This window comes from Strix aluco, chromosome Z (assembly GCF_031877795.1).
Source record: "Strix aluco isolate bStrAlu1 chromosome Z, bStrAlu1.hap1, whole genome shotgun sequence".
NCBI classification, from domain to species: domain Eukaryota; kingdom Metazoa; phylum Chordata; class Aves; order Strigiformes; family Strigidae; genus Strix; species Strix aluco.
In genome coordinates this window covers 72,345,251-72,373,222 of record NC_133971.1, presented here as the reverse complement: position 1 = coordinate 72,373,222, position 27,972 = coordinate 72,345,251, and the positions used below count along the sequence as shown (strand labels likewise).

Here is a 27,972-nt window from a genome sequence, read left to right as displayed (position 1 = left end):
TTTTGCATTGTCTGAACTCCAAACCAACTTAATGTAAGCAAGCTTCATCCAAAAGCTGCACATTAGCCACATCTGCCTACCAAGAGTTTGCAACCATTGGTTTACAGCCAGGGCCTGACTTTAAAACCAGGCTTCTCAATTTATATTCTGTGTCTAGTGATTTTATTTCAGGGCAAATTCAAGACTGTGACTAACTCTTCCGTGGTAACAGGACAAACCATTAGGCCTTTGGTTAATGCATCTGAAGCCATGCTAATAACATCTTATTTTAAAGCACTTTCTTAGCGTCTCTCCAGCTGATGAATTAAAAAGATGTTAAAATAAGAATTGTATGAGTCCTAAGAAATCTGTACTGTACCATGTACCAACTAATTCTAAACAAAAACTATTATTTACAAAACATCTTTCATCATAAGAACTGTCATAACTGCAGAAAGCTTTTCTCCAGTGTATTTTTATTAGGGATTCCTGCCATCATATCAACATACAAAACAATCAGGATGTTGACATATAGAAATGTGAAATTCACTGTACAAAGATAAGGCTCAAGTTACAGGTATATTTTCCCCTTAGTCTCCATGAAATAAAACCATTTTTAATTCTTCCCAGAGTTGTGTTTATAAATGTTAGACAAACCACAAAATAGTTTTCAAGTACATAACATTTTACAATATAATCCAAGCACAGACATAAACACACAATACTGTACCTACAGATGCTCCATAATCCAAGTCCATCATCCTCACTAATAAAATACTAGACTGCTACTCTGTCCAAATATGCCCAACCATATCTTTCTGTGTGTATTACATGTTCCTAGCCTTTAACGTATAGGGCTCTCATGACTTTCAGCTAAATTACTTTGATAGACCAGAGAATATCAGAAAGGAAGGGAAGAATTTTAAAAGGCCAGGCCTGAATCTACACACACAGTTAGTAAAGGCAGGCTGCATTTAACCCTACATAAAACCTCACTGCACTGCACATTTTCTGAGGTTATGTTCTCACACAACTCAGCTATTTTATGATAGTGTTAAATCAAGCATAACAATACTCCTGGAGTGCTGTAATTTACAGGGACAAGACTGTATTTTAGAGCATACGATCTAACTTGGTTTGTTTGGGTTTTTTTAAATAATTATCAGACTTATATAGGAGTCTGTATGGAACCATGTCTCCGCAGTCCAGCAGGATGTCAGCTCTCACAGCCTTCAGCACTCAAAACACATTTTCTGACACCTTTGTTTAGAAATAATACAAGTGAATAATTTCCTGTTAAGGCCAAATGTCTACTTTAGTTCACTCTCCATTTCTATTTGGCTGAATGATCATTACCTCACGAGAAAGGATCATTTAGCTGCAAGTAGCACAAGAAGAAATACACATCAAGTAACTAATCAGTAAGGATTCTTCTGGGGAACAAATTGGCAAGGACAAACAAAGACAAGATAAAAAAGGCAGTTGTTTAATTTAGCCTTTGTTGGTTGGGAAATTAATATCAATCCAAAAGTTTTCAACTGAGAAAAGGAACTCCTAAACCCTGTAACTGTTTCGTCCTTTAAAAACTGGAGAAGATTAGAAGGGAAGAAAAAATCCTCTAAGGAAACTGACATTTTCAAAAGCTTACCTGAGAAAACCAGGCAAAACCATTTCTCTGATATCAAAACTAAAGGAATTTATTCAGTAGGAATTAGAGATGCGGTTACAATATGTTAAATGCACATTTAATAAAACAGCCTCAATTACGTGTCTAATTCATAAATCTCTAAGCAAGAGAAAGACTCTGAGGCCAAAATCAGAGTTCCCTAGTCTAAATATGAAATACGTTTCCACTAAGACTGGGGAGCAGGAAACGAATAAAACTTTCTCCTCTTAAATACAACCTCTGTAGTACACTTAAGGGCCTTCAAATGTTCTCAACATGGACAAGATTTTATTTAAGTATATTCTCTAAGCTATATTGGAATACCTCTAGATACACAAATCCATGTTACAGGAAACAGCATTAGATCCTGTAACTGGGCTCGTAATTAACAGGGAAAGAGTGTATGTATGCTGCTGTATGCAAAAGGAAGAATATTAGTATGCACAGAAAATATGTTGTCTTGGAGATTACTAATAATGGGCATCAAAGATGAAGATGCATCTCTTAAAGTGTTTAAGCCTTTTCCTGTGAGTCAGAATACTTTTATATCAACTGTACAGCCTAATGCTTTGCTTTTAAAAAGGAATACATTTTTCTTCTCTATCATTCTTAAAAGTAGGTAACTCACCTACTGATTCAGCTAGGGTTTTGGCTTTTTTTTTGGCTTTTTTTTTTTTTTTAATTATTTTTGCTACTTACTATTATCTTCTTCCATATTATGTACAATAATCTACATCTAGACTGAAGACTCACTGTCTTCCAAAACATACATGGACTATCTCGTAGAGACTTTCTACAGCACTGACGCTATAAGACAACCTGACAGGCAAGAGGAAGGATCATTAGTTTCAGTTCTGCTCACTTCCCCAGGCTGTACAACTGTGCCTTTCAGAAATTCTTCGGTGTACTTGGTGTCCTTTCATCTCCCCCAGGCAGCCCCCACTGAACTTGAGTGAACTTTCTATGTATTTCCCAAACCACTGTGCCCCTATACAGAGCTAAACTCATTCATTTTCCAACCAGTAGTTTAATAACAAATCTTTGCTAAAACACTAAAAACACCCTACATACCCCTGTGCATTATTCTTACCAATTTGTACATTTAAATAACATCAGAAGTTGTCTTTTGCTAAAAATTTACCAAAATATTTTAAACACATAAAAATGTAAAAAACCAAACAAACAGAAAAACAAACCAAAACAAAAAACCCAGCATAAACATTGCTTGTATAGGCATTGGTTAGAAGAGATTGGTGCACTAAGGAGTATATTCAAAAAGTTTTTCTTTCAGTTTCATTGGATTTACTGTCATGGATTGAAAGGATAAGGACAATGAAACTTATTGTGACCCCATCTTATATGATGTAACAGATAAGCAGGAAGTCTGAAATGCAATTCAAATAAAGCTTCTTTTTGGTTATTGAAAGGTGACTGTATAAGCCTGTAGCTAAAGGGGCAATTTAAGCATGTAAAGGGAACTTAAGAAGAGTCTGTAATGAACTGGATATGAAGACAGCTACTGACTGATAGCCCAAGGGGCATTATGGAAAGCTAGTACTAACTGAAATTTTGAATATAGCCCTTAGTTGTACCATATTTATTTAAAATTTAAAAGCTGCCAAGCATGTCACAAATGAAGTTTATTTTGCAAGCCACCCACTGCCTAAGGGGGCAGTAATATTCAATATGAAACTGCTGAAACTCCGGAGTCTGACGGATTTCATGGAGAAAAGAGATTTGAAGGTCCGACTCCAAGAGAACAAGGAGAAGAGGAAAAACAAACAACAACAGTCCAAGGCCTACAAGAAGAAGTCTGGAGAAACTCTTCACAAAGGCATTCACCTCTATGTTGCCCATTAGAAAGTCGTAACTCCACCTAAGCGCTCTCCGAGCTTCTTTCAGTTCTTCCTCCTCTGCAATCAAAAATGCATTTTCATCTGCTTCCAGTTCCTCAAATGAATCTGTATCATCTTTCTCATTCTCTAGTCTTGGACAGGTATCAAAGAGCATGTCAATCTCATCATCAACAGGGGTGGGCAGCAAGCTGGCACTAGGATTGTATACCAGTTCTGAGATGGTTAAAGGTTCGTCTTTGATCTTTTCTTCTTGTTCAATGGCAAGATCGATATTCTCCCCAGTGTCCTTAACTGGGGAGCCTGAAGCCACAGGTACTGAAATCTCATCTTCCTTTGGCAGTTGGATACCTGAAAAAAGGAGATGAAAATAGTAATCCTAAATTTCTGCCTTCCTGGTGGCAAAACTCAGCCTTCCAATAGTATCTAACAGAGGTTGGAAAGAAGATTCTGCAATCATTTTGCATATTGAAACCAGACCATACACCATTAACAAAAACGGGAAAAGCTTTTTGAAAAGCTCCAGAGGAGGGCAACATCTTTTACCATACTGCAGTACATGAGGTCTGCTTAACTTTGTCTGATGCAGCTACCACTAATAATAGTGTAATGCAAACCAGAAAACAGAACAGATAATTTTCTACTGGCAGTCAGACTTCTGATATAAATTAATACCTAGTACATATGTGAATGGGTGCTATTTGGTGTATTATAATAATAATAGCAACAACAGCAACAACTACACTTTTACTTCTTTGAGATAAATGGTGATAAGGTAACGGCTGAGGTTGGAAATTTTTAATAGAGCATAATAATAAAAAAGAAACAATAGATCATGATAAATTCTTATTAACAGTAGAGAGGATAGAAGGAGAGGAAGGTTGACAAACAGTATGAGGATTAGACATCATTGAAATGGAATGAAAATGCCTCACCTCTTAGAAAAACTTCACCTCACCTCTCATTTTTCTTCCAGTCATCTTTCTACTCTTCATACTTACAGTTTCTTTTCTCCCTCTTCTTTAAATTTCTCTCTGCCCCTTACAGAGGAGTCTTTCTTAGCCTTACTGGTATGCTTGTTTCTTGTGACCAGCGCTCTGCCCAAGCTGCCTCCTCTCAAAACTAGCAGTAGGCATAACTACATTTCAGTGAAGTTGGCGATACTTACCTTACCCTAGACTTTCTCACTGTTACAAATTTTGCATTTCTTGCATGACAAGGTCTTACAATCTCTATTTTCAATTTATTTTATATATTTTTTTCCCTTTTATATCTACCATGACTACCATGCTCAGGACAGAACATATCCACGAAAATCTCAGTTTCATAACTGATACCAGATTTGTGCACTAACAGGTCATTCAACAGTAGACCTGCCCTAAGCCAAACACAGGCACATAATCACACTTCTCCCAGAACCCAAAATACTCAGTATTTGAAAAAAATCCACCAATACAAAGGTAACATGTTGAACCTTTGTAAATTAAATTACAGGTAACCTTTGTAAATTAAATTACCTTTGTAAATTAAATTACAGGTTAGCATACAGGACGCCAGACTTTTTGCCATCAGATGGGATGCACCTGTCCCAGAGGGGGAAAAACATCTTGGGGCAGGAGTTAGCTGGGCTCACTGACAGAGCTTTAAACTAGATTTGAAGGGGGAAGGGGACAAAACTGGAACTCCCAGACATAAGCCCCACAGTAGATTACCAGAGCTTGTGGGGTGTTGTGCCAGCGACAACCCTCACCCTGCCATCTCAGTGGAGACAAGGGATGGAGACATGCAGCACAACAAAGATGCAAGGGATATTGATGGATCCGTAACTGTAGTAACACCTGTGAAAGCTCACGCTGGACTTAGGATCTCTAAATGCAAAAAGGTACAGGGGACATCAGCCCATCTGAAGTGTGTGTATATTAATGCACACAGCATGGGTAACAAACAGGAGGAGCTTGAAGCCATGATGCAACAGGAAAATTATGATGTAGTGGCTATTACAGAAACATGGTGGGATGTCTCCCATGACTGGAGTGCGCCAGTTGATGGCTACAAGCTCTTTAGGAGGGATAGACAAGGAAGGAGAGACAGTGGGGTGGTGTTGTATGTTAGGGACTGTTATGATTGTTTTGAGCACAAGTGTAGTGAAGACAGGGTGGAGTGTCTTTGCATTAGAATCAGGGAGAAGGCCAACAGGGCAGATGTTGTAGTAGGAGTCTACTATAGGCCACCCAACCAGGACAGAGAGGTGGATGAAATATTCTACAGGCACTTAGGAGAAATCTCACAATCGCTTGCCCTTGTTCTTGTGGGAGACCCTAACTTCCCAGACATCTGCTGGAAATACAACACAGCAGAGCGGGACCAGTCCCGGAGATTCCTGGAATGTGTGGCAGATAACTTCCTGACGCAGCTGGTGAGTGAACCGACCAGAGAAGGTGCCCTGCTAGACCTCCTTTGTGAACAGAGAAGGACTGGTGGATGATGTGGCGGTTGGAGGCCAACTAGGGCACAGAGATCATGAAATAATAGAGTTCTCTATTCTTAGGGAGGCCAGGAGAGGGGGCAGCAGAACTGACATCCTGGACTTCCAAAGGACTGACTTTGTCTTGTTTAGGCACCTGCTTGACAGGATCCCTTGGGAGACGGTACTGAAGGGTGTAGGGGTCCAGGAAGGCTGGACACTCTTTAAGAAGGAAGTCTTAATGGCACGGAGCAGGCTGTCCCCAGGTGCTGTGAGAGAAGCTAGTGGCACAGAAGACCACCCTGGCTGAACAGGGAGCTTTGGCTGCAACTCAGGGAGAAAAGGAGAGTTTACAGCCTTTGGAAGAAGGGGCTAGCCACTCACAATGATTACACAGATGCTGTGAGGCTATGCAGAGTGGAAATCAGGAGGTCTAAAGCCCAGCTGGAAATTAATCTGGCTTCAGCAATCAAGGACAACAAGAAATATTTCTATAAGTACATCAACAGCAAAAGAAAGACCAGGGAGAGTATCCATCCCCTGCTAGATGAAGGAGGAAACATGATAACAAGCAACAAGGAAAAAGCTGAGGTGCTTAATGCCTTCTTTGCCTCAGTCTTTAATAACAAGACTAGTTGTACTGAGGGAATCCAGCCTCCTCAGCCAGAAGACAGAGACTGGGAGAACGACCCCCCTGCATTCCAGGAGGAGATAGTCAGTGACCTACAGCATCACATAGACACACACAAGTCTATGGGACCAGACGGGATACACCCGAGGGTGCTGAAGGAGCTGGCTGGGGTGCTCGCCAAGCCGCTTTCCATCGTTTACCAGCAGTCCTGGCTGACCGGGGAGGTCCCGACAAGACTGGAAATCGGCCAGTGTGATGCCCATAAATAAGAAGGGTCAGAAGGATGATCCAGAAAATTACAGGCCTGTCAGCTTGACTTCGGTGCCCAGGAAGCTGATGGAGCAGCTCATCCGGAGTACCATCATACAACACATGTGGGACAACCAGATGATCAGGCCCAGTCAGCATGGGTTTATGAAAGGCAGGTCCTGCTTGACAAACCTGATCTCCTTCTACGACAGGGCAACCTGCTTATTGGATGAGGCAAAGGCTGTAGATGTTGTCTACCTTGACTTCAGTAAGGCCTTTGACACCATTTCCCACAGCATTCTCCTGGCGAAACTGGCTGCTCGTGGCTTGGATGGGCAGGGACTGGCTGGATGGCCGGGCCCAAAGAGTTGTGGTGAATGGAGTTAAATCCAGCTGGCGGCCGGTCACGAGTGGTGTCCCCCAGGGCTCGGTTTTGGGGCCACTCCTGTTTAACATCTTTACTGATGATCTAGACGAGGGGATCGAGTGCACCCTCAGTAAGTTTGCAGATGACACCAACTTGGGTGGGAGTGTTGATCGGCTCGAGGGTAGGGAGGCTCTGCAGAGAGACCTGGACAGACCGGAGCGATGGGCTAAGGCCAACTGTAGGAGTTTCAATAAGGCCAAATGCCGGCTGCTGCACTTGGGCCACAACAACCCCCAGCAGTGCTACAGGCTTGGGGAGGAGTGGCTGGAGAGCTGCCAGTCAGAGAGGAACCTGGGGGTGTTGATTGACAGCCGGATGAACAGGAGCCAGCAGTGTGCCCAGGTGGCCAAGAAGGCCAATGGCATCCTGGCTTGTATCAGAAATAATGTGGCCAGCAGGGACAGGGAAGTGATCTTACCCCTGTACTCGGCACTGGGGAGGCCGCACCTCGATGACTGTGTTCAGTTTTGGGCCCCTCACTACAAAAAGGACATTGAATTACTCGAGCATGTCCAGAGAAGGGCAACGAAGCTGGTGCAGGGTCTGGAGCACATGTCGTACAAGGAGTGGCTGAGGGAACTGGGGTTGTTTAGTCTGGAGAAGAGGAGGCTCAGGGGAGACCTCATCACCCTCTACAACTACCTGAAAGGAGGTTGCAGAGAGCTGGGGATGAGTCTCTTTAACCAAGTAACAAGTGATAGGACAAGAGGTAATGGCCTCAAGTCGCGCCAGGGAAGGTTTAAACTGGAAGCATTAGGAAGCATTTCTTTACAGAACGGGTTGTTAGGCGTTGGAATGGGCTGCCCAGGGCAGTGGTGGAGTCCCCATCCCTGGAGGTGTTTAAGAGTCGGGTTAACATAGTCCTTAGGTATATGGTGTAGTTGAGAATGGTCAGTGTGAGGTTAATGGTTGGACTAGATGATCTTCAAGGTCTTTTCCAACCTAGATGATTCTGTGATTCTGTGAAACCATCAGATTAATACTTTGTGAGATGGGGCTGCTGCACTAGGAATCTGAAAGCTTGTTACAGCACTTCCTCATGGAAATATCTGCCATAGTACCCTGCTGTATACCAGAGTCCTTGCCAGTTAACACAAAATTCTCCATGAGACCTCTTCAGCTCTGTTAGCATTTCCAGACAATTGAAAGGGTAAGTAAGGTACTTGCCAAATTACACCAGTTTATAGTCTTCGCAAAATTGGTTGAGTGGTGGCTTGTTCATACCTGGTAACTTTAAAGTTAATACTAAACTTCATACCAATGGGGATGAAATGTCAATAAATGCATCATAATCTATATAACGTATTATAAATATTTTTAAAAGATGTAAGAAATTACAGAAAACCTGCACTTCAAACCTACTTACATTAATTCACTCCTTGAACAAGTTAGCTTGCTCCTTACCTGACAAGACAACTTTCTGAATCCCTTAGTTCATGCTTTTATGTGTTCATGTTATATTGATCACAGAAAACATCTTTACAGAACACCATTCTCAGGAAGCATCGCCCCCACTTCAGTAGAGTATGGTAGCTATTAAAATTTATTTCCCCGTTTAAGTTTTCAAAACAGCCCAGATAAATCTCACTGCCTGTAATTTGTTATCTTTTCCTGCTCTCTAGGAGATACACTGGCCATGCCGCTGGGTGAAGTTTCACATTCTGGCTAAATCAACCAAAAAGACCATTTCAGCTTTCTCTCAGTTCATCCCTGAGCAAGGCAGCTTGTAAAGCTAGCCTAGGAAAATAACTGCTTTTCTTCCTGGGTTAGTTCTCTGATTGTTTTTCTTCCTGAACTGGCTTGTCAGATGTTCTCACGAGCACAGCCCATTACCAGGGACGGAGAGACCAGGAGTGCTCCTTTCACCAGCACCTAGCCAGCAGATTTGCACAGCTGAAATAAAACCTTGTCCTCAACAAAAAAATGCAGGTGTCTCATTAGCTTAATTTAACTGCCTAGCTAATAAGTCCTTGCCACAACTACTCTGTGCTCTCCTACCACAGCCATTTTAGAAAGTCTTCACATTTCAGCATGAAACATGTTTTGTTCTGGAACTGTCTACACCAGTCTTTGAATTAAGAAATATACTTGCCACCATCATCAAGAGGAAGATACAAACTAACTGAAAGTAGACACAACAGTATATGAACACTAAGAGGTGAGAAAAGATTTGCGGGGGACCTTTTACCTAAGCACACTGTAACAGCAGGTAAGGCTGGATCATCAAACCACACTCTGAGTCATTTGAGAGTGCACTCATGATATCTTAAAACATAAAAGCCAAAATTTTTAAACTCTGGAGCCCAACATTAAGCATCTACACATCTCTTTAGATATAAAAGTACTACAATTTGATTTTCAAATGTGCTTTTCACTTTCTCTTAATAGCAGTAAAAAGTAAGTTGAGGCACTTAGGCACCTCAATATGGATTAAAGGACCTAATTTTAACCTTACAAATTTGAGAATCCTGGTCATAGGCCTCTCTATACCTGCTTAGATGCAAAGTCAGTAATGTCTCTTCATCATATTTCTCATCATAGAGAGGACAGCTGCAGCTACTGCAAAGAAAGGTCACCCCAGTTTATGATTCTTGAGCCTTCTCTCCTTCCCCAGAGTAAATTCCAGCATGTATAACATACATAGTCAACATAAACAAGAAATATCATATTTACTTTCATTAAAACTGTATTTTTCTCAAATAACTGCCAAACATCTGTCTTTGTGATTAACCAGTAGATAGAAGGCAGCAGAGGAACCTTTTCAGATCAGCGTTTTCTGAAGGGGTTGTATTAAAATTGGAATGTGTCACAGTTCTGAAACATACACCAACTTTACAGTCCACTGTACAGTCCAGTTTAAGCAGATAACAAGAATTTTCAACTATTTTACAGGTTGTTAAAACACATTAAATCAAAGTAACTGCATTTTACATCAACCAAATACAAGCATAAATAAATATTGGTTTAATATAAAAAAGTTGAAAATTTAGAATGGGCATTAACTGCTGCTGTTGCGAGCTCATTATATTTAAGAAATTAAATATATAAAGCTGTTCTTTTCATTCCCTATATTGCATATTCCCTATAACACCACAACATTTCTCAAGTCAAGGACTGAGGGAACAATTAGCTATTAACCATGGTCAATGTAAGCACACAGCAAAGTTCCGGTCATGTTGCAACATACAGGTAAGTATATATTGCGCCACTCAGATTTTGATAGTGTCAAAAGACACAAGTGTAACATTATGGCACATATCATTTTCAATGCTTATGCAGGCATAAGAGTATCACATTAAAGCACTGAAATTAAAAATAGTTCTAATTAAAAATCATCTACAGTATACTAAATATTCCAGTAACACAAATTTAAGAAAGGCACAAGTTTTTCAGATTATTTGCTTTTTGGATAGCCTTCAAGAAAGTCAGTTATGTGAAGTAATAAAACCAGGTTAAAAGAAAAAAAAATCCTCAAAGTCTTCCTATGGAAACAGAGAATATAAAAGCTAAAGCAATCCAGAAGCCAATATCCTTTAATTACTCTACAACATTGCTGAAAATCCTTTGCTCCTATTCATACATAACAATTATTTGCTACTACCCTTATAAGGCTATAATTTTGTATAATTTGGTGGGCTAGATTTTGAAAAGTCTACTGTTTCTTTAATAATAGTTAAAATTTATATTGTGTTTAGATTTAAAGGACTATGACTTCAGCATTAAATCACATTTGAGAAGACTTTCTTCTTTCCATTCTTCATTTTACATTTTTACCAGCAATTTACATTCTGTAGATCGGAATCTTTTAATACATATTACTGGAATATCAAGCAAATAAGCTCAATTTTATTTTTTGTATTATACATCTATAGCAAAAACTTGCTACACTTCTCTGGGAAGTGGATAAATTTTACAGAGCCAGAGAGATCTCATTACACTAGCCAAAACTCAGTATTTCCCTTACACCAGATATTAGGATTGTGCCAAACCTCTAACTTGCTACAACAGATAGGAAAATGAACAGCTGAATAAAACACGAGTTTACAGTGGTCATCTGCTGCAAACATGAACGTGCAAAAGGTCTGACATAAATGTTGTCAGCTGCTAGTGATTCTAAAGGGGCTAAAAGCAGCAGCTGAGGATTAACAGGATGAAGGGCAGACCCAGCTCCACCATTCTTAAGAAGCTGCAGTTGCTGGAAATACAGCACAGTCAGATGTTCAGCCCTCAGGAGTAGGAGGCTACAGATCCCTACCTTGCCCACAGAAGACACCTGTTCTACCTCTGCAAGGAGAGTAAATCAATGACAGTTTATAGTAATTCCTTTTTAGGCAGTGACCTGGCTTTCCTGCTGGCCATTCCTGTTTGTTTTAGTCTTACAGGAACTTCCAGAAGGGATCAAAGCCCTGTCACAGTTGTCAACTCACATCAGTTGCAAGCACTGTGACTCTGCAGTGGTACAACTTGTTTCTCAACTGCGTTGTGTGTCACAGTGCTCAACTAATGTCACAGCTAGTGAAGCCACCAGAGATCGCCGCCCTGCTTTTCACACCCTGCAAAGGGCATCCAAAGCACAGAGACAGAAGCAAAACAGAGCATGCAGCACAGCAGGTGTTCTGGGGTGCCTGTCTCTAACCTCCCTCTGGCCCACCCCAGCATTGCTGACCCTCTTCCAGAACCAGCAGCAAAAAGGCAGAGGGGAGTCACAGAGAGAGAGAACTGTGTACCATATGGGAGCAGGAATGAGAAGGCAACATAACATCTGCCAGCAGCTCAGAGAAAGGGGAGAAGGAGGTGGGGAAGGGACTCCAGCGACTCAGTGCCTAGCACCAGGCCAAAGAAAGCAAGGCTGAAAAGAGCTGGACACTGATGTGAAAGCTTAGCACCCAAGAAAATGACAAGAGGGACATTTCAGTATCCCTGCTCAGATTGGGTGATCCCTCCCAGCGTGAGCCAGTGTTGTTCTGATGCCGCTGCAATCGCAACAGAGTTCTCCCAAGGAGTTATGCCCCCTGACATTAAGTTTTGCACAAGCTAACTCCAGTCCTTAGGTTTCATATGCTGATATACAGCTTTTATGTGCTGATATATAGGTTTTATGCATGTGTACAACAAAAGGACTAACATCCTACAGAGTACTGCAAAATCAAGGTTTTTAAGAACCAGCGTAGCCCCAGTGCACAAATTTGTTACTAGGCTCGTGTCATATTAAACCAAGATGGTGTTTTGGAGCCAGCATTTAACTTCTAACGTGTAAGAACACAAAATACATGCAAATATTAATGCTTTTTCAATTTTGCTACCTATTTTTGAATGAAGGGGGTTAGGTACAGTCTCATTGACATTATAGTTTTCCCTGAGTGGTGAATTCATGAAGCAAAGGCAGCCAGGAGCTCTTGCTACTCAGAGACAAATCACTGAAAGAAGCAGGTTCTCCCACATCTACTGCACTTAGTGCTTTCTGATTTTCAGATGCCAAAAGTGTGAGAACATTCTGGTCTTTGCTAGAACATTCTCAGTTAATTCTTCTGTAAATACTCATTTCTGGAATGAAGATTCAATGCAAAGGCACAGTTTTATATATGTCCATGGAAGCTGAAATCTGTCAACCTATATATGCAAAAATATCAAAAGTAAACAGTACCACAGAAATCATGGAGAAACAAATTTTGAAATGTCTTACCTCATTAATGAAACAGAGACATACAGATTGATAGAAGGGCCAATTCATCTTTGGCAAAGTGATTTGGTATAAAAACAAGAAAAAAATCCCCTTCAGTTTGGTTGCTATCCAAAGCAATATTGAATACCTTTTGTTCCATGGGTTGCACTCCTGTTACATGTAGTAAAAGAGATCTAAACCAGACTTCTCCCCCTCCACCCCCTACTATTATTCAGTATATTAAATTGTTCAGTATCTAGAAAAATAAAACCAACAAAGTTATGATCTGGCAACCCAACCTACTCAGCTGCAGTAAAGCGCTAAACTGTATCCACTACTGTATTTAGCTGACATTCAACATCTGCTACCAACCTATCTGCTAATTTAAGAACTATATAGTTTTGTCTGAAATTATCACAGTTTCAAAGTATTTCTCCCACTGAGTCCAAGAAAACTACATGGGTAAAATTCCAGTCACTCATTTGTTAGCATTTAACAGATAAATCCACAATTTACCTAAGATATTACAACAAATGTCATTTAAGTTTTGTCTCATTCATTCTCTATTTGCAACTCTGCTCCTTTAAGTAATTTGTCCTTATTCTCTGCTGGATTAGATGTAACATTGTCATTCATAGTACAGTTCTTTTCCATGAGACCACTATTGGCATAACAAAATGGGGAGAGAGAGGGGGGAAGGTTTGAGTAAAATAAATGTAAATTTACCAGCCCTTCTGGCTGTGATCTTGGAGCCATGCCGCAGTAATCGAATGCACACTTCCTTGTTGCAGTGGTTAACCATCCTCAAATGAATGCTTCTCTTGGTTTGGATTTTTACAAGACATTTCACCATTTTGACTATTAATTCCTCTTCTCAAAGTCCTGCAAAGGCTCTACCCATACCAGCTTTGACCTTTTATTGAGTTCCCACTGAGTTTTAAGAGACTAACACAAGTCACTCTCAATGAATCAAATGACAAGCTTCTAACATGGCCAATAAAAATATCCCAGTAGGGAACAGAACGAGAGGTTATTTTTAAACATTTCCAAATGCCTCATAACGTACAATACAAACTTCCACAGCATCCATCTCAGTTAGCAGTTGCTAGCATAACAGCTGAACCACACACACAAACATAAAAATATCCAAGGCATCAAAACATAGCACAGTGAAACAAAAGGCCAGCATTTAAGGTCTGTTTTACACAGAACAAAATGACACTTGTGGCCATTATTTTTCTAAAAAGCTTTAATTTGGCCACTGATGTCAGTTCCCCACCACCGCCTGGAAAGTAATTCCAGAAAATGTATAGATACAAAAGGAAAAATCCTATGCTGTGCTTACAAACCATAGTCACAAGGCAAACCAGTAAGACGAAAATGCTTTCATTTCGAGCCTAGAATCAAAGCTGACCTGTCTGTGTAGGAACAAGAAGAGAAAATTCCAAAGTTTGGGAAAATGTCTCTCTCTGCATATGTGCTCCAGTTCCCACTTGTGGACAACTACTGGACACATTCGTATCCACCAGACAGTGTTGCTTCAGAAGGCTGGGCACTTCCCCATCTCCATCCAGCAGAGATATGCAGGCTCCTAAAAAAAGGCATGACGCATATATGCTGGCTGCTGAGAATTTGCTCCAGCTGGAAGCTGGAATGCAACCACATGCACAGCATCACACTGTCCTAGTGGGAAAAGAGCTCTTACCAGGTCCACTGAAACCATGGAGAGGAGATAAACTGGAAGGAGGGTACTGGCCAGGAGGTAGTCTCTCACTTCCCAGAATACTTACCTTTAATACTTAAGACATGGTGTGCCATCCCAGTCTTAGTTATCTGATGTCCTTGTTCCCTCTGCACCATAAAATCAACGCTGTGCATGCAAATATGTGGGAAAGAAGGGGGCAGTGGAGAAAGTCCTGCAAATGTGTATTTTATACCAAATGATTTCTCTCATGAAAGACATCTGCTTCAATGGAGCTTTTGGAAAGCATGCTCACAGTGGTTCCTTTCCCCTGCCTGGCATGAATATCCCCTGTATGAATATCCAGCAGTGCTCCTTTTGACTCTTCCTCCTGCTGGGCAAACAGTCCTCTCTTCCTTTCCTTTTCAGCAAGCACCTCCTTGTGGGTCTGAGGAACAATCAAGTGCCCCTTTGCTTTCTATCTCTGTTTTGTCACCACTTGAAAAGTAAGATTCTGTCTGCTTTTCTCGTCTTTATTCTCATAACTGTTGTAGTAATCAAAAGAGAATCATTAAAATCTCACTAAAAAGGATTGAATCTTCACTCCGTACACAGCTACAAAAACTGGGAAGCACCAATTCTTACACAAGTCTAACGACCAATGTGTTCAATATGCAAAGGAAAGCCTAATCAAGGATGCAGGTGTCACCTGGACAAGGCTGTGAATGATTTCCAACAGGAGCACATTCATTTCAATGCATAAACATGTATCATTTATGTTTCATGTGACCATGCTCAGGCAAAAGAGAAATGACTGTGAGATTTCAGGTCACTGCCCACAAACCATGTATACAAAACTAAGGGAGATTTATGTTGAAATCCTGCAGCAGAGTCAGCAACTCTCTGTCACTCCTACTAATTCTCAGCAAGTAAGGAACAGGCTCTTTCTCCTGAGAGAAAGACGACTGCATGGCCTGACACAGGCAGCACATCGTGTGTAATGGTTGGAAGATGCTTTTCAGCAAAGATTTTCCAGACAAGGAGCCTGCTTCTCTCCTGCAGAGCTGCCCATGACTCTGTGCAGAAGAGAGCCAGCAAAGCAATAGGTTCACGCTGAGTAACTAATTGGCTTTGCAGCTTTTGTCATCCTCCTCCTTCCTAAATTGCTGCTCCAGATATTACACAGATGAAAGGTTAATGACTGGTGGGAACTGTGGCAGAAAGACCCTTCATGCATTCATGCTCCATTACAGAGGAGGCAGAAAACTGCAGATGGTTACGTAACTTCTCTTAAAATCAGAAAGTATGGTTTGCAAAAGCAAAAACAATATCCTCCCCAAATCAGAAAATTAAAACTGATAAAACACTCTTCAAAACTAGGACCCTCCAGCCAGTGAAAATAGTGAACAGGACATTTCTATTCAAGCATAACAATTTTAATATATTTGTGAAAAGGAAGTATATAAAACCTGTCTTCAGATATTAAAGGTACCTTATTATGGTGATGGGGGTGATGTTGGTTAGTTTGTAACAAAAGTAGTCATCTTATTTTGTAGACATATGGCATGGTAAACACCTGGAAATCTGAGAATTTGTAAACAAGTTATGAAGGAAAGTTGGCAGAGCTAATTGTTGTTAGCATTAGGTATTGTTATCTTGAAGTGAAAGCTTTGCTTGCAAAAAGTTGTTTCCAGATCTTGTAGGGCTCAATTACACGGCTAGAGGACTGTACATCCAAGCTAGTTTGTTGAACACAAACAGGATGACGCACAGAGTGCTGTTAAGGTTTGCTGAGGCCAGAACGTTCTTTGTGAGACTCCCAGAAACTTCCAAGACAAAGTGCACAGTTGCAGCACAAACTTAAGATGACCAGACTTTCCATAAATGGGAGAATTATCTCAAAGTTAAAAACTACCAAAAAGAAAAAGTAGAAAATTCCATACATACAGCCTGACCTAAGAATGCTCACTTTGGCCTCTACTAAGTTTAATGGAATACTAGAAGAAATTCATCATCTCTGCAGACCACAGGAATCTAAAAATAGAACTGTTATTGTATTTGGAAAAGTTAATAAGCAATCTGATGAACTCCTATACTACAATTTTTGTTATCATAGACACACACACCCCCCAGGTACAATCAGCTAACAGTATTGCTTCTGCTAATTTAATCTGAAAAGCTGTCTGATGCTACACAACACAAGATGTTTCATGATTATCTGATTTATTAAGATAAATTGTGTCTCATTTACAGCAGGTATGATTTTAAAAATATTAATTTTGACAAGCTGTGTTATTAGTCATACCCAGAGAAAGAGTTAGCACTAAGCCAATAAATTTTTTTCAAATAAAAATTAAATGTAAAAACACTGAGCTACACCCAGGGAAAAAAGTAGAATAGAATACCTGTTAGAGTGTTCTTGCTGTACAATCATAACATGTGAACATATACTTAACATTATTCCATATTTTACTAGCATATTTTTAATATTTATTCATACTATTATTGATAAGTGGCCAATTTTTAATGTGTTGTTGCCTAACGTGTACCCACAAAAGCTCCATATGCCTCTGCTCTACAACCAAAGCTTACACAGATGAGAACTCACATAGTCAGACAACTAGACTGGTAGTAGCTGGTGTGTGCTTATTCCCATATATGCTTTTAAGATGCAACAAAGGCTCCACATTATAAAGTAAATATATCATTCATGCCAATGAATTGCCATTAATGTAATATATGTTATACGTGAGTGACACACAAAAGTAAGTTTGTTAAAGGATAGGAGCTCTCTGTACACAACTCAGATGCACAGGCATACAATTTCATAAGAAAAAAAATTTCTTAAAAGATCAGTGAGGACATTTAAAAAGTGTATTACTCTGGGGAAGAAAAAATTGAGGAATGTGGATTTTAAACAGGAGGAATTTAGAATGAGTCTGTGCCATCAAATCTCTCTTTTCTAAAATACAGTACAAGGTAGATCAATCAATAGAATGACTGAAGTATGCTACTTTCACTTTGGTTGCTCCAAAGGCAAAAGTCAATGTCACCAAGCAAATAATTCATGTATGAAACCTGAGCACACGAATACCAAGTGACTTAAAAGAAGTTTTCATCACTTTGTCAAAACCACATTAATATCCTGTGACTCAGAGGTGTGGTTTTGCCTTTTTTTTTTTTTTTTAAAATTGGACTGCTCAAATACATGAAGCCATGATAACATCTGGTGCTGGGAAATACAAAGACAGTGATCTGTCACCTGCAAAATGATTGTCAAGTGATCACTACAGGCAACAATCTGTCTAACCAAATCAGCTGTTGAAAGAAGGCAGCCACAAAATTACTATAGCAATACCAAAAGAAATATAATGTGTTCACGTGTTCAACTGCACATGAAACAAGGACCATGGAGAGGACCTAACAGGACCATTCAGAAGGACCTCATTTGGTCACCTGTGACAAAGATGAATTTTGCAATCATACTTCTGGATACACTTAAAACTTTTGTAGGTAGGGGCCTTTTGAAGATTCAAAAGGTAGAAATGATCTCTCCAAGCATATCTGATACTCATGCATGTAAAATCTAATTCCATGGGATAACCTTCTATGCAGAACAGTAATTTTATGGCTGCATCTTTACACTACCATGCCTCTTTCCTCCTCCTGAGACAGAAAGGACATTAGTGCAAAACAAGAGTCAGTAACAAGGAATGTGAAAGCCTGAAGAATCTTAAGCAGTAGCCACAAAGCACTGAGACAACCTGCAAAACCTACGGCATGAGGACTTGAGATTAGTTTTTTAATTTGATAAAACATATATTGGCTGGTGGCCAATCTCTTAGGTAAGTCACTTAACTATAATTAAAAATGGGAATTAAAGCACTTTTAAGTAAGAATACCAATTTGAATCTAGGTGCTCAAATTAGTAATTGGACACCTGTATATGGCCTCTAAGTGAAGACTGAAGAATTGCCTGTTGAAGAATGAGACACCAACAGACAAACTGGGGATACTTTTGCCCACCATTCTAATAAAAATCAAAATGCCATTACTTACTTGTTTTTAAATCCTCTTGCATAAGTTTCAACTGCTAAACAGGGCATCCAGTATCTTACTTCCCACAAACAGTGGTCATTTATGACCAGGTTTAGTCAGCATACCCTTTCTTACATGTCTGCAAAGCCACTGGACAATTTGGGGTTTTTGGAGGACAGCTTCACTTCAGCATGAGAGCCAGAGTAGATGTGTAAGATGGAATTTCATATGGGAGAATGGCTGGGCTTTAATTGTTTTTCAGTATTTGGTTGCATCGTGTTTATTTCCCATCTGAAAGGATTATCCTAAGGACAACAAGGCAGGCTGAAGCGGCTCAAAATCCCCTGCAGATTGCTATCACCATCTCCAATGGCACAAAATCTTCCCTCTCACCTGGCAGTTTCTGTTAGTTCAGTTTCATACAGCCCAGATGCAGTCAACTGAGTTCATCTCTCCAGAAGTTTCAGGAAGCAGACATATTTACCCAAGACACTGAGGCCACCATATTTTTGGCCATGTGTTTTGCTCATAATATATAAAACCAATTTAAAATTAAGAACAAGTAAGTTTTGCTCAGTTAAAAAACAAAGCTGTGCACTCTCCTGAGTCTGCCCAAAGTATGCACAGCTGACAGTCCCATTATAGCTAGCTGTGCTAACAAGTTGCTTGGGCCCATCTACACAGCACAATGCAGTACTGTGTGAAGGTCTCAGCCATCAGCAGCTGGAACAGCTGTATGCATACAGCAGCACGTTGCAGAAATACGAGCGTGGGTCCTGGAAGCTGCATTAGCCAATCCACACAGCAAAGGGACATCTGACCTAGACAGGGCTGCACTGTGCTCTCAACAGCATCTTCAGGCTCTTTGAAAAGCAGCCCAGGGTGTCCACCCCTACCTCAGGCCTGGACCTTTAGAGATATGCCAAGGCTGTTTCACATGTGTACCACACTAAAAGCAGTTTCCTGATGCAGTTGAGTCAGTCCCAGGGCTAGCTGCCTCCCTCACTCCCCACCTCCTGCTCCTGCCCTTGTGCTCACACAGGACCTTGCCTGACCCTCTCTGATGAGCCACTTAAAGGTTGAGCCAGGCTGTAGAGGGACACTGCACAGTTAGGGGGTTGTTGGTTGGGTGGGTTTTTTGTTGGTGGTTTTTTTTTTAACTCCTTCTCTCAGTTCACTCTGTGATGATTAGTGCTGGTGCAAGGGAGAAGATGGGAATCCACAGAAGCGTGTTGAGTGCATGTGAGGAAGAGTGCCAGCATCAGTGTCAGAGAGCTGTGAAATCAGTTCAAGCAGCAATTTGATACCATAGCCAAGTTCACTGCAGGAAATACGGTAAAAGAGCTAAATACTGTTAACTTAGCAGCTGGTGGTATTTAACTATGTGTAACATATTCTACAGGAAACCCACCAGCAAATATTTCTATTAAATTGTAGTACTAACAACAATCTGTCTGACTAAAATGAAACATGTCTTTCAAACTTACATAACATACATTGTAAACCAGCACTCTCTGGTGAGTGTATAGTAATGATAAGTCAGCAGTTTCCAAAAATGGATTTCATTGCTTAGAGTTGTAAATGTGGCACAGCAGTTTTACAACCAGCAAGCCGTTGTTACCCTGCAGTGGTGGCAACTGCCTAGCAAGAAACACAGTGTTGGTACTTGGCTGCCAAAAAGTGAATTCTCAAATACAGGTATTTCACAGCAGAGGTAAACAAGTAATTGCTAAAATTAACTACATGTCATGCAGCTACTAGTACGAATTATAATAAGCTAAGTACGCAGGCAATCTAATTCACCATTCAGTGTTGAAACTCTGAAGAATGAACAAAACGTGTTCATATGACTTCTATAAAATGAAATTAGGACATACTCCCATGAAAATGAATATACTTGCTCAGCTGTTTCCTGTTTCCCCTTAACTATCCACAACAAAGCAACAGCAGAGGTCCTATTTCCCAACTTCTGAAACAATTAGCTCACTACAACTCAAGTAAGAACCACTGTTAGGTTTTGTTTGGTTGGCTTCCTTTCTTATTTGCAAGAATGCAGTTACCATCATTTAAGATGGCTAAGATATCATATCATTCTCTGTAATGACTAGATCGCAAAAAGATGGGTGTTGTGTGTGATTTTTAAAATACCAAGGAATAAACACATACAGGGAAAACCTTGTTCTACAAAATGTATTCAAACTGATCTTTCAATAACATCCCTTTTTGTCAGTGGGATTAAATTAGCAGAGAACCTCTCCTAGCTGACCTTCAAACAACGTCCCTTTTTGTCAATTGAATTAAATAAGCAGAGAGTGTTTCCTAACATTAGAACAGAAAGAAAGAAATTTAAAAGTAAAGGGAAGCAAGAAAAACAACATACCTAGCAGTAAACTGCCAGTTTTCACTCCTGAGTAACTGCAGTTACTATTTAGTAAAATGGTGCTATGTTGAGATTGATTATTTCCTGTTAAGTTCCTTTCACCTGACAATCTAAAAAAAGATTTTTGGAACAGAAAGCTTAACAGCACTAACTTTCCTCACAACATATCTCACATGATGCTTGTGTACAGTTCCTTGAGCTAGTGATCATTTCTCACTATGATGTGCAGAGGCTTAATGGTATACTCCTAATGGAAATTATTAGATTTCTTCCATATCCCTGAGTCAGTAGCACATCTTTTTCCATATGTTTTATAATAAATGTTGGTGTTGTTTGGCACGAATTGGGTAAACGACTCACCTTCATCTAAAGGAACCTCTTCCTCCTCACAGGGAGAAGGAAGGAGGGGCTGTAGAGGTTCCATGTTGATTATGAGTTGCTTGTTCAAGGAGGGAGAGCTGCGACTCTGGGTAATGCTGGTTCTAAAAGATTGGGGAAAACAAGGTCAGTTTATTCACAAGGAAACAACTGCAGTCTAATATGTGTCATCTCAGAATCGTTTTGCATAAATTACACTAGGCTTGAGCTATCATAATAAGTTCTGCACACTGAACATTGCTTTCAGCTGTGTTATGTTGCACACTCAGCAGATATAAACCTTTCAATATCTGAAGTGTAAGAGAAGGTTTTGTGCTGGTTTACTTCCCTTTATGCAGCCTGACTCATTTTCATCTTATGCAGGATTTCAGTGTGTTGCTCCTCTTCACACTGCACAGCACATGTCAGTATTGGGCTTCAAGGAAGGGGAAGGTAGAGAGGATACAAATCATCTTCCTGATGTTGTTGTTCCCTTGCCTCCAGGACTGCGTAAAGGATTTGTTATGGTTTGAGCACTGCAGACTAAAGACTAAAGCAGGAACAACTGTACCCCTTCAGTTAACAGATACACAGTGCTCTCATTCATTCTCACACACCCCAGACACTGCTTCCACACCATGCCTCCAGGTGCTCAGGATGGTTTTGTTTCTTGACCTGGCTCTAACAGCCTTTCCTGGTACCAGGTGTTGAACTTTCTCAGTAAAGTTTGAGGAATGCTGTCAATTTGCTTCAGTAATGAGGCTTACTAGCCTAAATCATATTACTGAGAAAATAAAATGGCTCTTTAGAGTAAGTTATCTAGGATTTACATGATACAGGCCTGAAGCAAGAGTCCTGCAATAAATCTGAACCATTACATTTACAATTTACTTTTGACAAAAGCAGAGATGAAAAGGAAGAGGATTCTATTTGACTGTGAATGGTACATAGGTACAGTGATGAAGTGTCACAAAATGCATTTCAAATTTGCACAAAGACTCAACTTACAATTCCACATAGATAAACAAACTGAACAAAGCACCTATTGCAAGTGAAAAGAAGGGATTGTGTGTTGCTCAAGGTTTGGGTAAGCTCAGGACACAGATGTCCTATGCTAAATCACATTACATGTCATTAAATATTCTGTGGGGATAAACAAGCTTTCTTGCTCAATTGCCATGATTCCTTGCTCATTACCAAAAAGCTACCCAAAGCATGCCCAAAGCTACTTCTGTCCTCATTTGCATCCTGTGAGCAACATCTAATAACTATTTATTTTAAATTTTCACTATCCAAAGAAGGTTTTCACTCAAATTACTATAAATTACAATCACTTCAGCCCAATGGTACCTCCACAGACTTGTTATACATCCCCTGGATCTTTGTGCTTGCTGTAGAGAGCTATCAAGCACAACCAAACTAGGAGCTGTGCCTGGGAGCACACATAAGGCTCCTATTCCATACTTATTTACAAAGATCCCTCCTTCAGGCATGGCCTGGAAGCAAAACATTAAATCAGTGTGTATTTGTTAGAGGAACTTGCCACTGCATTAATGCTTCATGACTACACACTTCAACAGATTTTCCATCTGTAGTGCTGTAAGTGTAATATGCAAACACAAAGATACTGAACAGTAACCTCCTCACAACTGCACATTTCTTTCTCAATGCAGCCATGGTACCACTGAATTGACTTTGAAGGATGTGGTGCAGGGAGAGAAAACTTTATATATATAAAAATATATATATATTTACCTTCAATCATATTATTTCCTCTAAATTTTTTGCTTCTGAAAAACTACCATTTCTCATCTCAAAATCCTCTTTTGCAGAGTAACTTGTTTCTAAAGCCTGCTTTGTTATGAGTTGAAAATTTTCTATGCTTTTTGCCTACTTGTGCTATTAGGACAAGCTATTTACCTGTCTCCCATTTCAAAACCTGCACTACAAAAACCACTTGAAATCATTGGACTTTTTCTTAATCTTTCTAAGAAACTGAACTTGGAGCTACTATAATATTGTAAATGCAAGCATTTTAAGAAGGTTAATCATAAAAAATATACATTAATATGTATGGGAGTTAAATCCATATGACATTGCTCTAAAAACTTATTTGCCGTCTGGGCTGTTTCTTTATGTACACTAAGAGTTTTAAACAATATTGTTTAAAATACTTTAAATACTGAAAGCAAAGTAAAATACAAGTTAAATCTTGTGAAAATCTCTACTTATCCTATGGAAAAAAGAAACCCTATGGAAATTAGGCAATAAACTATTTCCTTATGTGAATAACTATTTTAATTTAAAATGCATTTGTGTGCCCAAGTATTCTACCCTGCCTCAATGACGGACCTATATTCTACCTTCTGTGTTCTCAGTTAACACATTCTGGGTGGTTACTTACCCCATTTTTAAATGTAATCTGCAAAAGCATGTTCAAAAGCATCTCTGCATGGCCTTACTATTAATTACATAGTAGGGCTGGACAACGTATTTATAAATATTTGCAGCAAATATATTCTTACCCTTTAGTAAAGACAATCCACTTTTCTCTCAAATATAGACATAATAGTCATATTCAATTAAAAATAAACAAAATACAGACACCTCATCCCTGAAAAAAAATCACATTAAAAATAGGGATATAGCTGTAGAATGCTCAGAAAGTTAAGTAACCTTTTAAAAAAGTTTTTAAATAGCTTTTTCCTGCTGGCCCCTTCTCTTCTGAAGGACTTTAATTAGGTTCTTATCAATTTTTACTGTCACTACAGTGAGTGATAAGGACCAGAAAGCATTAGTTTGTTTCCAAAGTCTAGCTGCTTACTTCTAACAAGCCAAATTTTTCTCTGAAAAAAAGATTCTCTGATCTTTTTTCGCTTTACTGAATGAACTTCTTGCTTTTTAATCTGACTGTGTTACAGAAAAACTATCAAGTATACTTTTAAACATACTCATATGATATAAAAAACAGAATCTTTCAAAACCAGGCAAGAACTAGGAATAAAACGAGAATGTACTTTTCTGTCAGTATCATGTAATAACAGTCTATGTCATAACACAGAAAATAATATAAGCTACATACCTGACTGATTGATTAAACCCAGCTTCGAAGCAGCACAGATTAAGTTCCCTTGTGTAGGAGACAATACGCTATTGTCAGAATTTTGTAACACTGGCAACACATATTTCCCAATGCTTGCAAGCTTCACTGAGGAAGCTCAGAATGACAGCCATTACATCTCATAGTAAAGGAAAGAGAATTTCCCTGTAGACAACAATAATCCTTCTTAGTCCTTAAATTTTAATATTCAATGTCAAGACATACCTGTGAACTTCAGGAGGTTCCCTCTGGATTTTAGAGCTTGCCTCCACAACCTCTTTGGCTACTTTTCCACTGCATTAAAACATGAAATAAATATTCAAGCAAATACATAGATGAGCTCATTATGCCAAACACTATACATACAGAAACTATTAAGTTACATTCAAAGGAAGAAAAGAAAAAGGAAAAAAAATTCCTATGTAGTGGATGTATAATGGCCCAGATTAAAGTCTGATGACCACCAGTCTGCAAAGTTACTGAAGAAAAAGCAGCCTTTAGTAGAACACTAGGAGTGGGACTGGACTGTCCCTCTAATGCACCCCTGGTCCAGAACTGCACAGTTACAGGGGGCATACAATCTCTGCACTGGCCACACATCCTTGTTTTTACAGAAACTGCACTAAAAGTAGAACCCTGTTCTGGTGAAAGCGCTCTTTGACAGAAGCCTCCAGTTTATTTTATAGATGATGCTAAAGAGACAACAGAAAAACTTTCAAATCCTGATGTGAATTAGGTGTGAACAGGTCCTCAAGAAGGAAAAGGCCTCCATTTGCTATGAGTAATTAGTGACATTTTCTTTTACTTTCTGAAATGGTTTACCAGGAAAAAGAAACAGCAAACACCCACCTGTATCGGAATCTACTGCCTTTAAAAAATATCTTGCTGCTGGACATGGTCTTGATCTGACTGGATTTTGCATACCTTGAAGAAAAAGGACAGAGGCTGTCACATTTTCATCACAGAAGGAACCATATAAGCAAAAATGAACAAGGCAAACTACAAGATTTGTTATTTTTGTACCACAAAGTAATATTCAATAATGGGGCTTTTCAGGTTTTTTTAAGGCCTTTATACAAATTAGAATATAAATCATGCATAAAACAATTCAGATGGCACAGAATGACTGAACATAAAACAAGTGATAACCTGGATAGGAAAGCAAAAAAATTAAATGCAGACACTTGCTGCATCTCTAGGGACTTTCATTCACAAGATGAAGGAAAAGCCCTAGGACAAGTTTGCCCTAACACTACCTTGTTTGTGGGAAGATATGGTTATTTCCATTTTCCCACTAGTAAAACAAAGAAATAATAAAGAAGTGGTAACACTTGTCTCCAAAAGTAGTTCCATTTCCAATGTCTCTATACAGTCAACTTCTTAGCAGCCTACAGCATATCCTACTGCTTCTCTCTAATCACCAAGCACACAGCAACCTTTTACCACAGTCTTTTATCACAAAGATCATGGAAGAGTACCTCAGACACACCATCTCCCTGACGTTCTCTGCCTTCAAAATGGCAAACTGATTTCATATTGAGTCTCTCATTCCCAGACCCCAGTAGACAATCTTCTGTGATTTATAGCTACTTGAAAATAATTACAACAGCCAACCCTGAACCTGGATTGAGAAAGGACTAAAGCTCTGTTTTTCAAAACACATCAAGCAATCATGATCTTATCTTAAATTCCAAGTATCAAGCTCTTCTAAGCAGAGGAGAGGACCAAATCTAATTAGGGCAAAGCATCATTATCATTAATTATTTATACAACCTGGCTACATCTGTTCTAATCTTATTAGAATACCCTGTTGGTATCATACAGAACATAAACACAAAGGATTTATCTAATGCTGTTAAGCAAATAACAATCCACACTGTACAGCTCAGTTTCTCTGAAAGCTTTTGTTGTTTCAAATCTACTAAGCCTTTATTTACAGATTGCTTTGGCTTCAGTTTCACGTTTGGAGGATTGTTGTTATTTTTCTGCACTCCGGATATTAATCATTACCATTTTCCAATATATCAGCCAGGTTCCTCTCTATTGAATATCACTACCAATCTTCATTTTACTAAAGTAGTTCTCTTTTAAGACCCACCAAAATTGAATCAGGCAAGCATAACTTTAAGAAATCATGCTAAAGAAATAAGCCCACAGTAGTGCCCTGACGACATTTGGGAAGTAGAATAGAACATGAGAGAAGCAGCCCTGCAGACACCAAGGTCAGAGAAGAAAGAGGGGGAGGGGGTGCTCCAGGTGTCTGAGCAGAGATTCCCTTGCAGCCCATAGAGGAGACCCTGGGGAAGCAGGCTGTCCCCCTTCAGACCATAGAAAACCACTCCAGAGCAGATATCCACTCTGCAGCCCATGGGGGACCCTGCACTACAACAGGTGGACATGCTCTGAGGGAAGCTGCACCCTGTGGAGAGCCCACACAGGAGCTGGCTCCTGGCAGGAGTTGTGGCCCATGGAGGGGAGTAAGAAGGTGAGAAACAAGTTAAATTAACCTTCCCCAGGTCAAGTCTGTTTTGTCCATAACAGTAATTGGAAAGCAATCTTTCTGTCTTTATCCCAGCCCATAAGCTTTTTTATCTTATTTTTTCCTCTTGATCTGTTGAGAAGGAGGAGTGAGAAAGCAGCTGGGTGGGCATGTGGCACTTAGGCAAGGCCAAATGCACCACAGCCAGGTATTTGTGACCAAAACCCAAACAATTAATATGACAACCATTTAACAATGACAACAAAGAGATGATATTCCTATAAGTCTCCCTCAGACATCTTTACTTCAAGCACTGATTTATCTCCTTTGGGCGGGGATTGTTTCCTATTCCCTATATTTATTTCTAGTAATAAAATAAAACCACTCAAACACCATGCTCTATTTTCCTACTTACGTGTACTTCCAGTAGAAAACACTTCCTGATAATCTTTATTAATTTAGTCTCAAACACAATAGATGTTAATATAGAGAATTAACAGCTGTATTGTGCCAGCTCATATTTCCTGCTTCTTTGTTGAATATGTCAATTGAATAGATTATATTGACACATATTATTGTATCAGTGTTGAAATGAAAGGAATCTTCTGCAACATAAAGCAGGTCACTAGCATCCATGTTAGAAGACACATTCGTCCTACTTAGTTATTATTTACCCTTACAGCAGCCCCCTGGTGTGCTGTGCTCCAACACAGAAACAATAACTTTTATAAAATATGCAGGATGCTGTAAGAAGAGACTAAGTAGCAAGAATAAAAGCTACATGCCTAAAGGGAAGCATCAATAAACAGATCTAACAAAGTCAGTGGACAGCAGAAAGAATGCATAAGAACTTTTTAATGAGAAATTATTTTCAGGTTCTCTTTTAGGGAATAGGGAGGAAGATACTCCTTTTTCCTTGTCAATTTACAGCCTTTTTTGTTTGTTTGTTTTAATGAGATGGCTGGCATCTTTCAAAATGTATCTAAGAATATTTTCTTTCTTAAAA

At 39.5% G+C, this 27,972-nt stretch overlaps 1 protein-coding gene across 4 annotated transcripts in view; it reads right to left on the bottom strand.

Annotated features, from left to right (window-relative positions):
* Positions 1–438: 438 nt before the first annotated feature.
* Positions 439–27,972, bottom strand: part of FRMD3 (FERM domain containing 3) — a 146,785-nt gene continuing 119,251 nt past the window's right edge. Inside the window, exons 11-16 of one of the 4 annotated variants that reach the window (XM_074813018.1) lie at positions 25,337–25,411; positions 24,713–24,781; positions 24,470–24,517; positions 21,391–21,512; positions 14,346–14,522; positions 439–3,849 (exon numbers count right to left, since the gene is read on the bottom strand). In XM_074813018.1, the coding sequence (XP_074669119.1) occupies positions 3,254–3,849; positions 14,346–14,522; positions 21,391–21,512; positions 24,470–24,517; positions 24,713–24,781; positions 25,337–25,411 (1,087 nt within the window). In that variant the 3' untranslated portion in view covers positions 439–3,253. The remainder of the gene's footprint in view (positions 3,850–14,345; positions 14,523–21,390; positions 21,513–24,469; positions 24,518–24,712; positions 24,782–25,336; positions 25,412–27,972) is intronic. The other 3 variants (XM_074813020.1, XM_074813019.1, XM_074813021.1) reach the window with 3 other exon arrangements.